This window comes from Anomaloglossus baeobatrachus, chromosome 1, assembly GCF_048569485.1.
Source record: "Anomaloglossus baeobatrachus isolate aAnoBae1 chromosome 1, aAnoBae1.hap1, whole genome shotgun sequence".
NCBI lineage: Eukaryota > Metazoa > Chordata > Amphibia > Anura > Aromobatidae > Anomaloglossus > Anomaloglossus baeobatrachus.
Genome location: NC_134353.1, coordinates 656723110 through 656738910, shown reverse-complemented (window position 1 = coordinate 656738910; position 15801 = coordinate 656723110). Strand labels below are relative to the sequence as shown.

General features: G+C 47.9%; 1 protein-coding gene across 4 annotated transcripts in view; it reads left to right on the top strand.

Moving 5' to 3' along the window:
* MTMR3 (myotubularin related protein 3) overlaps positions 1 to 15801 on the top strand; it is a 95515-nt gene that overhangs the window by 64461 nt on the left and 15253 nt on the right. For 3 of the 4 annotated variants that reach the window (XM_075319962.1, XM_075319963.1, XM_075319965.1), the window contains exons 12-18: positions 3482 to 3593; positions 3727 to 3922; positions 5652 to 5837; positions 7949 to 8119; positions 8225 to 8370; positions 8828 to 10121; positions 10468 to 10578. In XM_075319962.1, coding sequence (XP_075176077.1) covers positions 3482 to 3593; positions 3727 to 3922; positions 5652 to 5837; positions 7949 to 8119; positions 8225 to 8370; positions 8828 to 10121; positions 10468 to 10578 — 2216 coding nt within the window. The remainder of the gene's footprint in view (positions 1 to 3481; positions 3594 to 3726; positions 3923 to 5651; positions 5838 to 7948; positions 8120 to 8224; positions 8371 to 8827; positions 10122 to 10467; positions 10579 to 15801) is intronic. The other variant, XM_075319964.1, reaches the window with a different exon arrangement.

Here is a 15801-nt window from a genome sequence, read left to right as displayed (position 1 = left end):
CGTATCTCCACGTGCCGATTGCACCAGAGCATCAGCGTTTCCTACGCTTCGTCATACACGACGAACACCTGCAGTTCGTAGCGTTACCTTTCGGTCTGGCAACAGCCCCCCGGGTCTTCACCAAAGTCATGGCAGCAGTAGTAGCTGTTCTGCACTCGCAGGGTCACTCGGTCATCCCGTATCTAGACGACCTGCTTATAAAGGCACCCTCTCAAGAGGCATGCCAGCACAGTCTGAAGGTGGCACTAGACACTCTCCAGAGTTTCGGGTGGATTATCAACTTTCCAAAGTCTCATCTAACCCCGACCCAATCTCTGACTTATCTTGGCATGGAGTTTCATACTCTCTCAGCGATAGTGAAGCTTCCACTGGACAAGCAGTGCTCGCTACGGACTGGAGTGCAATCTCTCCTTCAGAGCCAGTCGCACTCACTGAGGCGCCTCATGCATTTCCTAGGAAAGATGGTAGCAGCAATGGAGGCAGTCCCGTTCGCGCAGTTTCATCTGCGCCCTCTACAATGGGACATTCTACGCCAATGGGATGGGAAATCGACGTCCCTAGACAGGACTGTCTCCCTCTCTCAGACTGCCAAGGACTCTCTGCGTTGGTGGCTTCTCCCCACCTCATTGTCACAGGGAAAGTCGTTCCTTCCCCCGTCCTGGGCAGTGGTCACGACGGATGCGAGCCTATCAGGGTGGGGAGCGGTGTTTCTCCACCACAGGGCTCAGGGGACGTGGACTCAGGAAGAGTCCACCCTGCAGATCAATGTTCTGGAAATCAGAGCAATCTATCTTGCCCTGCGAGCCTTCCAACAATGGCTGGAAGGCAGGCAGATTCGGATTCAGTCGGACAATTCCACGGCGGTGGCGTACATCAACCACCAAGGGGGAACACGCAGTCGCCAAGCTTTTCAAGAAGTCCAGCGGATTTTGACGTGGGTGGAAAGCAGAGCGTCCACCATATCCGCAGTTCACATCCCAGGCGTGGAAAACTGGGAAGCAGACTTTCTCAGTCGCCAGGGCATGGACGCAGGAGAATGGTCCCTTCACCCGGACGTGTTTCAGCAGATCTGTTGCCGCTGGGGGACGCCGGACGTCGATCTGATGGCGTCACGGCACAACAACAAGGTCCCAGTTTTCATGGCACGGTCTCACGATCACCGAGCACTGGCGGCAGACGCCTTGGTTCAGGATTGGTCGCAATTCCGACTCCCCTATGTGTTCCCACCTCTAGCATTGTTACCCAGAGTTCTCCGGAAAATCAAGTCCGACTGCCATCGAGCCATACTCGTCGCTCCAGATTGGCCAAGAAGGTCGTGGTACCCGGATCTGTGGCATCTCACGGTAGGCCAACCGTGGACACTACCAGACCGTCCAGATTTGCTGTCTCAAGGGCCGTTTTTCCATCTGAATTCTGCGGCCCTGAACCTGACTGTGTGGCCATTGAGTCCTGGATCCTAGCGGCCTCAGGTTTATCTCATGAAGTTGTTGCCACAATGAGACAGGCTAGAAAACCATCCTCAGCTAAGATCTATCACAGGACGTGGAAGATATTCTTAGCGTGGTGCTTGGCTCAAGGGTTTTCTCCCTGGCCATTTGCATTGCCAATTTTTCTTTCCTTCCTGCAGTCTGGGTTGGAAAAAGGTTTGTCGCTTAGCTCTCTTAAGGGTCAAGTCTCCACGCTATCCGTATTCTTTCAGAAGCGCTTGGCACGGCTTTCTAAAGTACGCACGTTTCTCCAAGGAGTTTGTCATATCGTTCCTCCTTACAGACGGCCATTGGAACCCTGGGATCTGAACAAGGTTCTCATTGCTCTCCAGAAGCCGCCTTTCGAGCCTTTGAAAGAGGTTCCCCTTTCTCGGCTTTCACAAAAGGTAGTTTTTCTTGTGGCGGTCACGTCTCTTCGAAGAGTGTCCGAGCTAGCGGCGTTATCTTGCAAATCTCCCTTCCTGGTGTTTCACCAAGACAAGGTAGTACTGCGTCCAATTCCAGAGTTCTCTCCCAAGGTGGTTTCTTCCTTTCATCTCAATCAGGATATCACTTTGCCATCTTTGTGTCCGCATCCAGTTCACCAATTTGAAAAGGGTTTACATCTGTTGGACCTGGTGAGAGCACTCAGGATTTACATTTCTCGCACGGCGTCTCTACGCCGTTCTGATGCGCTCTTTGTCCTAGTCGCTGGTCAGCATAAGGGATCGCAAGCTTCCAAATCCACCCTGGCGCGGTGGATCAAGGAACCAATTCTTCACACATACCGTTCTGCTGGGCTTCCGATTCCATCTGGACTGAAGGCCCATTCTACCAGAGCCGTGGGTGCGTCCTGGGCATTGCGGCATCAGGCTACGGCTCAGCAAGTGTGCCAGGCGGCTACCTGGTCGAGTCTGCACACGTTTACCAAACACTATCAAGTGCATACCTACGCTTCGGCAGATGCCAGCCTAGGTAGACAGGTCCTTCAGGCGGCGGTGGCCCACCTGTAGGAAGAGGCTGTCTGACAGCCCGTTCATGTGGTATCTTTTTACCCACCCAGGGACTGCTTTTGGACGTCCCACTGTCTGGGTCTCCCAATTAGGAGCGAAAAAGAAGGGAATTTTGTTTACTTACCGTAAATTCCTTTTCTTCTAGCTCCAATTGGGAGACCCAGCACCCGCCCTATTTGTTCTTAGGGTTTCGTTTTTCGGGTGCACATGTTGTTCATGTTGTTTCTTAAGTTCTCCGATCTTGTTATCGGATTGAATTTGTTTTTGAAACTGTTATTGGCTTTCCTCCTTCTTGCTTTGGTACTAAAACTGAGGAATCCGTACTCCTACGGGAGGGTGTATAGCCAGAAGGGGAGGGGCCTTACACTTTTAAGTGTAGTTCTTTGTGCGGCCTCCAGAGGCAGTAGCTATACACCCACTGTCTGGGTCTCCCAATTGGAGCTAGAAGAAAAGGAATTTACGGTAAGTAAACAAAATTCCCTTCTTTTTGGCATCAGTTGTGCCACTATCTGCAACAAATCGTTGCATCAGTCACACAACTGATTGTGCCTGATGAAGAAAAAAACAAAAGTGTGAATGTAGCCTTAAGCTGCAGGTAGCTATGCTGTTTTCGTTACGGACTGTGTATGACGTATCCCTGCCAAACATCTGGCGTATACAGAAGTGGCTTTTTGCTGCCTGAAGTTTACAAAGCCATTAGAGATGTTTCCGGTAGCTGTCAGCCCCACACTAGCTCCAAGTGAAGTGTTGGAAAACCAGCTCATCGCAGGATCTCATTCATATGACGAGTGATTGGACATGATCTCAGGTACTGAAAGACATTAATAAAAAATTTATTTTTTTAATATACATTATATATTTATATATTTAATGCAGAAACCTGAGTGACTTCCAATTTTTGAGTATTTGAGTTTAGTTTCTGCTTCACAAACTCCTCCAAAAAACTGTGCAAACATCCTAGTTGTGCAATGTCCTAATTTGAAGACCATTTTCTATCTTTAGAATATTATCCCAACTGTGAAGTAGTGTTTATGGGAATGGCTAACATACACTCCATTCGCAAGAGTTTCCAGTCTTTACGATTGCTATGCACTCAGATGCCAGACCCGGCTAAGTAAGTGATTTTTCTCCAATGTTCTGATTATTTGGTGATGTTTCTATTCCTAGCTTTCACCCTGTAGGAAATCTACCTACCTGTTAACAGGAAGGACATTGCTCAAAGCAGGTCTGTTTCTCTTCCTCTTCAGTTGGCTGTCTGCCCTGGAGGGAACAAAGTGGCTACAACACCTCTCCATGCTGCTAAAGTCCTCTTCTCTGGTAGTACATGCGTTGGATCGTGATCAGCGACCGGTTCTTGTGCACTGCTCAGATGGATGGGACCGCACTCCACAGATTGTTGCTCTCTCCAAGCTCCTGATGGACCCTTACTACAGGAGCATCGAGGTATCATTCACCCCAATAGATCTACTGCTCAATATTGTTGAAACCTGTCTTGTTTGCCTGTAGGTCCAAGGTTGTCCTTGTACAGCAGTTTATAGATTTTCCTTGTATATTATAATCAGACCCCTTCATTGCAATAACTTCATTATATACATTAGTATCCATGTCACTAAGTGACCTAAATGTAATGTGAACTGTAAGGTGTTGGGTTTTTTTTTTTTAGTACACAAACAAGGATGCCAGCAGTCTAAAGGTACCGTCACACTAAGCAAAATCGCTGCTGAGGCACAACCTTCTAGCGATGCTGGATGTCACACACAGCAACAACCTGGCCCCTGCTGTGAGGTCGCTGGTTGTTGAATGTCCTGGACCATTTTTTTTTTTGTTTTCTCTCCTGCTGTGAAGCACAAATCGCTGTGTGTGACAGCAAGAGAGCAACAACTGTGCAGGGGAGCCAGCTTCTGCGATATGTAAATATTGGGTAACCAAGAAGCCCTTTCCGTGGTTACCCGATATTTACCTTCGTTACCAGTGTCCGCCGCTCTCACGCTGTCAGTGCCGGCTCCCTGCACACATAGCCAGACTACACATCGGGTAATTAACCCGATGTGTACTGTGGCTAGGAGTGCAGGGAGCCAGCGCTAAGCGGTGTGCGCTGGTAACCAAGGTAAATATAGGGTTGGTTACCTGATATTTACCTTAGTTACAAAGTGCAGCATCGCTTCCACGCGTCGCTGGGGGCTGGTTGCTGGTAAGATCTGCCTTGACAGCTCACCAGCAACCCTTGTAGAAACGCTCCAGCGATCCCTGCCAGGTCAGGTTGCTGGTGGGATCGCTGGAGCGTTGCTTAGTGTGACAGCTCACCAGCGACCTCCTAGCAACTTACCAGCGATCCCTATCAGGTTGTATCGTTGTTGGGATCGCTGGTAAGTTTAGTGTGACTGGGCCTTAAGGCTGTGTGCGCTTGTTGCCTACTGCTGTGACAAATATTCTGCAGTGATTTGGCAGTGCATATACACTTCAAATCGCTGCAGAAACGCTGCATAATGGATGCGGTGTCTGCAGAATAAATGGCAATTTCATGCGCTCTGGATGCTGCCTCTCCCATACAGTGGGAATGGCATCCAAAATAAGTGACATGTTACTTTTTAGAACGCAGCGATTTGGATCAAAATTTCAGCATGCAAATCACTGCGCTCTCAAATGCAACGTGCAGATGGGATTATGCACAATCTTCATAGATTGTGGTGGGGACGCAGGTGTTTACATTGCAGTGCAATATGCAGCGTCAACGTATGAATTGGGCAACGTGCGCACACAGCCTGATAGTGCATAAAGCCTTCTACATTTTTTGCACAAACAAAAAATCCCAACATTTTAGCTCCTACATACTGAGTCGTTCTCAAGCCTAGAGAGCGGCTCCATGTGCAAGCTGAAACATTAATAAAAATCCATGGCAATCCTCTGAAGGTGCGCACCCAGGACTATATGGCTAGTGATGTGCTACTTGGAGTTTTTTGTTTGATCCTGCATGCATAAAATTGCAAAATGTGCAACACATCTTTGCCTTTTTTAGCTGTGATTTTTATAGATTTATATTTTATATAACATCTTATAATATACTTTGTCACAAGTTTAGCCGCTTTAAAAATGTAGTCAGATTTTTCTTTAAATTTTTTTTTTTTTTTTTTTTTTCCCCTCTCCCCCTCAAACCTTACTGCAACCTTTTTAGGGTTTCCAAGTGTTGGTGGAGACAGAGTGGTTGGACTTTGGGCACAAGTTTGCTGATCGCTGTGGCCATGGGGAAAATTCTGAAGATCTGAATGAGCGCTGCCCGGTCTTCTTGCAGTGGCTAGACTGCGTTCACCAGTTGCAGAGACAGTTCCCTTGTTCGTTTGAGTTCAATGAAGCTTTTCTGGTAAGTGTTCAGCAAGAGGTGCTCAATAGCCACTATGACTTAGTTTTATATAGTGTCGGTTATGTTGTCTTATGTGATCTAGTAAAACTCCTCCTCAAATCTGTCAGTAGATGCTCAGTTTAGAGGTGTTGGACATTTATGGCACTTACTCCTCCTGTGCTTGTTGGTGCTGACAACCTAATTGACAGATCCAGTGCTCCTATTCAGTTATTGTAAGGACCATGTGACCTGACCTGTCAATCAGCTGCCTCCAATTAAAAACAGCTTTTACATGTAAAGTGGTCTTCAATTGGAAGTGGCTGATGGACTGATCTGGTCACAAGCTCCTCCATTACCTGACATTTTGACAACTGTGCAGTTTGATGCTGTATTAGCAATACCAGGAGAAACTAGTAATTTAGTATTGACATGATTGTGACCCTTACATCTGGTAACAGGGTTAAAGGGAACCTGTCAGCAGAAATTTCCCCTAAAACCTAACAGATTCCCCCTCTGCAGCTCGTGGGCTGCATTCTAGAAAGGTCCCTGTTAGTATTGTGCCCCCTTTCTGACCAAAAAAAGTTTATAAAGAGGTACCTTTTTTGGCTTCGGATTCTATAAATCTGACACGGGGGCGGGCAGCCTGATGGCCGTTATTCTGCCCCCTGGTCCTGTATGCCGCCCCCATCGCTGATTTCCATACTTTTGGACGCCGCCCACTGCTCCAGCCATCCCCGCGCATGCCCAGTGCCAGTCTCACGGGACTGAGCACTGTGACTGCTGGTGACGTGCGCGCAGGCAAGTGATTATGGGCGGGACTGTGACTGTTATCAGCAAGTACCCGCCCATAATCTCGTGAGCGCGCAAACCTCTCCAGCGTCACACTGTGCTCAGTGTAGATGCTAGACTGTATGGGCTGCTTCCAGGGATGACGTCCCTTTGTCACGTGATAGGGGCGTGTTCAAAATACTATCACGTGACAAAGGGATGTCATACCTGGAAGCAGCCCATACAGTCTAGCATCTACACTGAGCACAGTGACGCTGGAGAGGTTTGCGCGCTCACGAGATTATGGGCGGGTACTTGCTGATAACAGTCACAGTCCCGCCCATAATCACTTGCCTGCGCGCACGTCACCAGCAGTCACAGTGCTCAGTCCCGTGAGACTGGCACTGGGCATGCGCGGGGATGGCTGGAGCAGTGGGCGGCGTCAAAGTATGGAAATCAGCGATGGGGGCGGCATACAGGACCAGGGGGCAGAATAACGGCAATCAGGCTGCCCGCCCCCGTGTCAGATTTATAGAATCCGAAGCCAAAAAGGTACCTCTTTATAAACTCTTTTTTTTGGTCAGAAAGGGGGCACAATACTAACAGGGACCTTTCTAGAATGCAGCCCACGAGCTGCAGAGGGGGAATCTGTAAGGTTTTAGGGGAAATTTCTGCTGACAGGTTCCCTTTAACCCTTTTAAAATCACATCAGTGACCGGTATGGTAATGGAGGAGTGGCTTAGATTCCAAGACTTGTATTGGCTTCTCAGCTACTCAAGCTGAACTATAAAGCCAGAGATGTCAAGCAGAGATGAGAAAAAACAAGCAGGCGGGAAGATGCACTTTAATGTTTGGCCCCGCCATGATGGACAGAGCTCCTGGACTTGGTGGGAAGTCATTCTATGCGGAGTCCCTCTAATCAAAACTAAAACTTGTCATTAAAAGGATCTGTCCCAGGTTTTTGCCACCTAATCTGAGAGCAGCGTAATGTCACTTGGCTGCTTAGTGGCGTTTTAATAAAATCACTGTTTAATCAGCAGGAGATTATCATTCGAGCGCTACATGGCGTGCTGCCAGGTAGTCAAGCATATTCATGAGCTCTGTATAACTGCTAGATCTACAGCAGAGAAAACATTGATTTTATCAAAATGACAGCAAACAGCTCAGTAAGTGACATCTCTCTGGAATTGGGATCTGCCCCTACATTATACTGATCTCAGATGTGAGATCAAAAACCTGATGAGATTCCCTTAAGTGAGAAAAATATATATTTTGAAAAGTTAACTTTTTTGATACTCTTTTATGTCAGTAATTGTATGCCAACTTCACTTTGATTTTTTGTTTTTTTTTTTTCCCATTTTAAGGTGAAATTGGTGCAGCACACTTACTCCTGTCTGTTTGGTACTTTTCTTTGCAATAATGCCAAGGAAAGAAGTGAAAAACATATTCAGGAGCGGACCTGCTCAGTTTGGTCTCTGTTAAGGGCTGGGAACCGTTCCTTTAAGAACTTGCTATATTCCTCTCAATCAGAAACTGTAAGTGGCATTATACTAAAAATACGATTCCTTAAAGTATCCCGTGAGCATTGTGTAATATGTTCCGAAGTCTGTGTACAGCTATTATCTTGCTGTATGTTACAGGTGCTGTATCCCGTGTGCCATGTTCGCAATCTAATGTTGTGGAGTGCCGTCTACCTCCCAGGCTCGTCCCCATCCACTCCTAGTGAAGAGTCCTGTACCCCATACCCAACGCCTGGGCCTGCTGCAGAGGAACCACCACTGTGCAGGTGAGAAATTGAAATGTGGCTTTGATGGCTTTAGTCCCTTTGGGTAAGAAAAGCAATGTTTACACAAAGCTAAAGCTTCACAATTATCTAGCCGTGCAAAATTGCTGAAAAAGCAAACTCTTGTGCTTTGCCAAAAAACCAGTGCATTGTCCTGTAAACAGGACTTGTACTGTCAAGAACTGACACTGTGCACACCAGTGCTCTGCATATTTACACTGGTCTGGAAGTTAGACCACGATCAGGAAAGGTTTACCGATCAGCAGTCGTACTGTGCTGCTGGTCACATTGTGTATACACGTATAGTATAAAGGAATAACTTGTAACGCCAACCTTAAAATGTCTGAAGTCTATGGGATTCTATAGATTTGTGAAATAGTTTGAAATGAAAATTGTCAATGTGCAATTGTACAGTGTATATTCTCTATCACACTCATTACAAGCTTTATTTTTCTCCTAGGTTGCCCAAAACCCGGTCCTATGATGACCTCCCAACTGCCTGTGACTTAACTGTGCCCTGTGTACATCGGCGCAGCAGTGACCCCAGTATAAACGAGAAATGGCAGGAGCATCGGCGTTCATTGGAGTTGAATGGATTAGCAATGTCTGCAGAAGAGTGCCAAGAGGCAGAGAAACTACTGCTGGGGGCACAGCTTTCCATGGCTGCTGGTGTTGGGGAAGGCCAAATGGAAAATATACTACAAGAAGCAAGCATTGAGGAGGGGGGAGGGGAAGAGCAGATTGGAAACCTTGTGATTGGAGAGGAAGAGCTTGAACAAACTGAGAAATCACAGGACCCTGAAAAAATGTTGACTGAGGACGATGAAGAATGTTTTAGCAATAGTGCATCAAAGACTGAAGACAATACAGGAAAGAGTGATGGGGAAGGGGAAAACACGAACAGTACTGGTGAACAATGTACAGATTTTGACCAACCACCTTGTGAAACTAGTATTTGTAACCAGTCTGAACAGGAGAAGGTTGCTCTGTGTGAGGGAGAAGTCAGTCAGGTTGTTAGAGAACAGTCTTCTGATACCTCTGATCCAGGGGAAGCTGGAAACCACAATTCAGACTTATTAAAAGGGGAAAATCAATGCTGCCCAAGTTCTGATTTCTCACAGAATTTGCCATTGCACCATGTTCTTGAAAGCTCCACAGAAACTCTGGTAGATGAGCTTTCAAATTCATGGCCATGCAAGCTAGACCATGTGACAGCGGCAAATGAACTTTCACTGAAATCTGAACCGGTGTCTGATGAAGGCATAGTTATGATGGGTTTGAAGGGGTTGCAAATTCATAATGAAAGGACTCATTCTTCTCATCCCTGTATTCATAGTGCCTTTCCTCTTACTGAATGCAACACGCAAAATGTGTGCAATAGGGACCAATCCTCTCCTGTTGTTGATGGACCATGTCTTAGTGTGGACAATCACCGGGGGAAACTCTCAAGGCAGAACTCTAGTTCAAACAACCCCCAGATCCACCTCAGAAACTTACCACACCAATGCCCCTTGCACAGTTGTGGGAAACACCGGATTGGGAGTACTCCAGAGCAACCAACCCGCAATCATCTGGATGATGATGGGATGCCTTTATATGTAGACGCTATCCAACAGAGATTGAGGCAGATGGAAAGTGGTCATCAGCAGGAGGTGGAGACTTTAAAAAAGCAAGTGCAAGAGCTACGTTGTCGGCTTGAAAGCCATTTACATACTGGTGCGCTGTGTTTCAATGGAGACTTTACAGATGACGTGGTAAGTTTCAAGAAGCACAAACTAATAGGTCTTGCTGTAATTTGTGTGGGGCACTGGTATTCATATTGTCCAGCAAAGTACTGTTGCTCTGGCGAATGCCATGCCAAATGTCTTGTTTCCAGTTTATGACCCTGACATCTCTGGTGTCTGGCATTATCTAAATCTGTTAATGGATAAAGAGGCCAAAAGCTGTGTGGCTCTGAAGCTGCTCATTTTGGAACACTTTTTACAATAAAGCAAATATTGTATATTTGATAAAGAACAATCAAATTCTTGAAATTGCTTTCTGCATTAAAATTTGTGACCACTCTTAACATTTATATACAATGATTGTTACTCTTTGCAGACCTCAATCCCTGACTCTGAAAGCAACAGAGATCCTAGCTGTTTGTCAGGCTGCAGTACAGAGCTCTTCTCTGAAGCTAGCTGGGAGCAGGTGGACAAACGGGACACAGAGGTACAGCACCATGGATTGTCACCAGTGGTAAACACTGACAAGTGACTGCACCAGTGTTGCCCCCAGCCTCCCCTCCTTTCCACCCATCATACTTCTTTAAGACTATGCTGCGCCAATGATAGCCAGTAGCACATTGTGAAGAAACTACTGCTCCCAGCTATATTGCTACTACAGAGAAGTAGCAATCTGCAAATCTTAACTGCTGGGATATTGCTACTGATCCACAGGTGTAATCCTAGTGGAAGAGTAAGGGTATGTGCCCATGTGTGCGTTCTGCACCACAGCGTACAAGTCACTGCATGTGCGTCTCAGAACACAGCTGAAAAGCTGCATTCAGAAAGTTAGATGACTGCAGAATTCATGCAGAATTTGTGCGCTCTGGATGCTGTCTCTCCCATACAGTGGAGAAAGCATCCAGAACGCACAAGTGACGTGTTTTTTTTTTTTTTTTTGTTTTTTTTTTTTTTTTTTAACGCAGCGATTTGGCAGCATGCAAATCGCAGCATTCTAAAACGCAATGTGCGCATGGATTATGCACACTTAATCTTCATAGATTGCTGGGGACACATGCAGTTGCAGTGCAATACGCAGCGTAACTGCACGCAAATATGCAACATGTGCACGTGGCCTAAAGGGTGAAGGCTCAGTAGAACTCCTACACTATGTAGAAAGTGAATGTCCTGCTGGAAAGTCTGTATGCTCCTATGCGTAGTAGTACCACTTTCCACATGCTCATGCAAAAAAACCTGTATATACAGAAATTTAAAGTTCACCTTTATGCTGCCTGCCATTGAAAACCTAACAGACTGCAATAAACAGCGAAATGGAAATTTACAAAGCACCGGAGATTCCTGCAACTCACAATGCAGTCCTAGACTTGATGGGTAATTAAAATACAGGATGAGTTTATAAAGAACAAAGGAACTCATGAGATTGTAAAAACTTGCCCGTACAACTAAAGTCAATTTAAAAAATAAACCAATTAGCAGTATTGCTGCTGTGGCATTAGACCTGTGACCTAGTGTCCCAGGGCTGCCATACAGGGTGACCTGGCTTCAGTACAGCCTTAATGGTATTGCAGCACTACAGAATTTTTGTGTGTGTATATCCTTACGGTGACACAAAGCTGATTGGCCGCTGGGCTCGGCTCCGCCCCCCCCTCCCAACGGATTGGTCGCTCGCCTCGGCCCTCCACACGCATCGCCAGACATAACTTTGCGCTGCTGGGATCGTGACAGAGCCGGTGAACGCTGGTAACCATTATACACATCGTGTAACTAAGGTCCCTTAGTTACCCGATGTGTATCATAGTTAACAGCGTACACCGGCTCCCGGTACAAATGTGCAGGGAGCCGGAATTATACTCTCCTCTCCCCCCCCCCCCCCCCCCCCCTCCCCCTCCCCAGGACTACTCCTCCTATTATACTCCTCCTATTATAGTCCTCCTATTATACTCCTCTCTGAGTATAATAGGAGAACTATTATAGCATGGGGGATGGAGCACGATGGGGGGGGGGGGGGGTGCGCAGCATGGGGGATGGAGCACAATGGGGAGTGCGGAGGATGGAGCACGATGGGGGGTGGGCAGCATGGGGGATGGAGCATGATGGGGGGTGCGCAGCATGAGGGATGGGGCACGATGGGGGGGTGCGCAGCATGGGGGATGGAGCACGATGGGAGGTGCACACCTCCCCCCAACACACCACACTGGGAACCACAAACACTGCCATACAGACACCCACACAGACAACGCCGCACACACAACACCCAACACACAAACACCGCGGCATACATAAATATACGCACATACTGCACAACACACACATTGCACAAAACATACCGCCCCCAAAACACACCACACCCACACAAACCGCGCAACACACAATGCTACAGACACACAGCACTCCACAAACAACGCAACACACATACAACACCGCTCTCACCCCCCGCCACACCCAGACAACACCCAGAACATGTACAGCGCCCTACACAAACACTTGGTAACTACACACCAACATATATATATATATAATCTCAAAAATCATACATGAACTACACAATACGTAAATTCTAGAATACCCGATGCGTAGAATCAGGCCACTGTGTGTGTGTGTGTGTGTGTGTGTGTGTGTGTGGTGTGTGTGTGGTGTGTGTGTGGTGTGTGTGTGGTGTGTGTGTGGTGTGTGTGTGGTGTGTGTGTGGTGTGTGTGTGTGTGTGTGTGTGTGTGTGTGTGGCTCTGGAGTGGTGCTTTTAAATGTAATCCCCATGTCTTATACTCTCCTGTCTTCATACTTTAGACACTGCGTTGGTCTTGCAGAACAATCTTGTTCCTGTATATTTTGACTGGCAGAAGTCTGATCCATTGAGCACATGTGATGTAGCTTCTGTGAGCCAGAACAAGACTCAGATGCATTGAAGAGTAAACCTCAGCATGCTCTATGAAATGAAGCTGCCTGCTTGTCACTCTTCAACGCAGACTGACTGCTGATGGGGTGGGAGGGTAAAATGAAGGCAGCGGAAGAGTAAGATGGGACCTTAGACTTACAGCACCAAAAGTGCTTTAAAAGGAACCGATTTAAAAAAAAAAAACACATGCTGCAGGTAAATGACATTAAAATCCAGCCTAACTTACTGGAACAGCGACTACAGGGAGAATGAACTCAATTCCGCCCCTTCTCACTTCCAGGCATTGGGGCAGTCCAGTGGGTTGACTGTTACCTGTTATTAGTGAGCATGCTGGATTGACCTCTTCGGGGGTGAGGGGGGTACATGCACACCTGTGGTCTATCAAAGAGGATTGGAATAATTACAGCACATTTATAAAGTACTAATCTAATTGACAAACTACTCCCTTAACCACCATAACTGGAAGTGTGGCTACAGGGAGGATAAATGTAATTTTCTCCATGGTACTGCTCCAGTAAGGCAGCTGGGCAAGATTTTAACAGTATTTAATGGTAAACTATCCCTCATCTAAAAGTAAACACACATTTCTTTATCGTTCCTTATGGGAGACCCAAACCATGGGTGTATAGCTACTGCCTCCGGAGGACACACAAAGTACTACACTCAAACGTGTAGCTCCTCCCTCCGGCTATATACACCCCCTGGATGACAATCTACCCAGTTCATTGCTTTGTGTTCCAGGAGGTCACACACACTTGCATTCTCTGATATTTTTCATTTTTATTTTTAAAGATTTGGAAGAAAAGCGGGTCCAGTCTGGACTCCCGGCATGTCCCTTCACGCCCCACTCTGCGGGGTGCTGTTAAGGTTGACTTTAATAAGGCTGGAGCCTTCACATGCCGAGCTCCTTCGCATCCTCTGTCGAGGCTCTGTTTGAAGTGGGAGCCATCACGGTCCTCTCTGCTTGCAAGAGGCCGGCTTCATCCGCAGCCCTGTCTGGTCCCTGCTGGAAGGAGCGTTTACCCCCCTCTCCAGGGACATGGCCCTGCGTCTCAAGAGCTAAGTATTGAGACGTTTTTCAGGGGTCCCGGGTACTTTTATTTGGGGGACAGTATGTGTTGTAACTTTACTGTAAATTTCGGCCGGTTCTGGGAGTTTCCTCTGAGAACCGCGCCGAAGGTGCCTGCTGCTCGGCCGCGTTTTGAAATCTAGGCCCCGGCTTCAGTTTGGGCCTAGTTTCGTTTTCGGCTCCCTGCATGTTTTGCATACGGCACCGCCCACCGCCCGGCCAGCAGAGGGGAGGACTCTCCTCTCTGGAGAGATGTGCCCTCCCCTGTACCTCGTCCTGTATCTCTCTGCCCTCCGTTTTTCCCGCTCCTGGGCTTATACACGCCCCCCCTCCTCCTCCCAGCGCCATTTTCTCAGCGTTCTTACACTGGACGGCGCTGGGAGCTGCAGCTGTTGCTGTTTTGGGAAAGCTGTCGCTTCACTGGGACTTGGAGCTGTGGAATCCGGAGGGCACACAGAGTGGTGTGGTAAGCCACAACCTCTGGTTGTGGGCTTTTTATATACACTTTCAGGCATTCTACAGGAGTGTTTTATTGCTGCAGAGCCCCCCCATCAGCAGCATGTCTGTCACCCGGAGCATGGCTGCAAACATGTATGCTTTTTGCACTGCATGTAAGCGCATTCTGCCAGAGCCGAGCACATTCCCACATTGTGATGCCTGTGCTAATATGGTTGTGTCTCAGCCTAGAGCCTCCTCAGGGGCTCCTCCGGCCGCTCCAGCCCAGGTGGCTGATCCCCCGGCTTGGGTAGCATCTTTTTCACAAGCTATTTCCCAGTCTTTTGCAGACTCCATGGGGCAGCTGTCCCGGACACTGCTGTCTATGCATCAGCCCCCCCTCAGAGTGTCTCTGCTGCTCAGAGCTCTGCGGAGCCCTCAGAGCATGTTCTAGGTCCCAGTCCCCCTAAACGGAGACTTAGGGACCCTTCTCCTCCCTCGTCCCACGGCTCTGATTCACGTGCCGACGTGCAGGGCGAGGGGGATTCGTTTACTGTGGGCTCAGACGCTACTTCTATGTACCCCATTGATTTGTCTGAGGGTGATGCGGATGTTAGTGACTTGATTGCGTCCATTAACTCCGTTCTGAACCTCAACCCACCAGAGTCAGGAACAAACCTCTCTGGTAGAGGTACACCAGTTTACCTCACCTAAGAAAGCTAAAAGTATGTTTTTTTAACCACTCCAGCTTTCAGACCACTGTTAACAAGCCCAGGGCCTGTCCTGACAAACGCTTTCTGAAGCGTAGTTCAGATGACCGTTTTCCTTTTCCACCAGAGGTGGTTAAGGAATGGGCCCAGTCCCCAAAGGTAGACCCTCCGGTGTCCAGAATCTCAGCCCGCACAGTCGTAGCTGTGGCTGATGGCACTTCTCTTAAAAATCCCACTGACCGCCAGGTTGACCTTCTGGCCAAGTCTGTATATGAGGCGGCAGGAGCCTCGTTCTCCCCGTCTTTTGCGGCAGTATGGGCTCTTAAGGCAGTCTCTGCCTCTCTGGCGGAGATGCATTCACTCACCAGGGACTCTATTCCTGAGATGGATGCCTTAACTTCTCAAGCTTCGGCTTTTGCATCCTACGCCATGTCTGCCATCCTGGAGGCTTCTCACCGCACGGCGGTGGCCTCCGCTAACTCCCTCGCGATCCGCAGGATCTTGTGGCTTCGAGAGTGGAAAGCAGACGCTTCCTCTAAGAAGTACCTTGCGAGTCTCCCTTTTGCTGGGTCCCGGCTGTTTGGAGAACAGCTGGACGACAT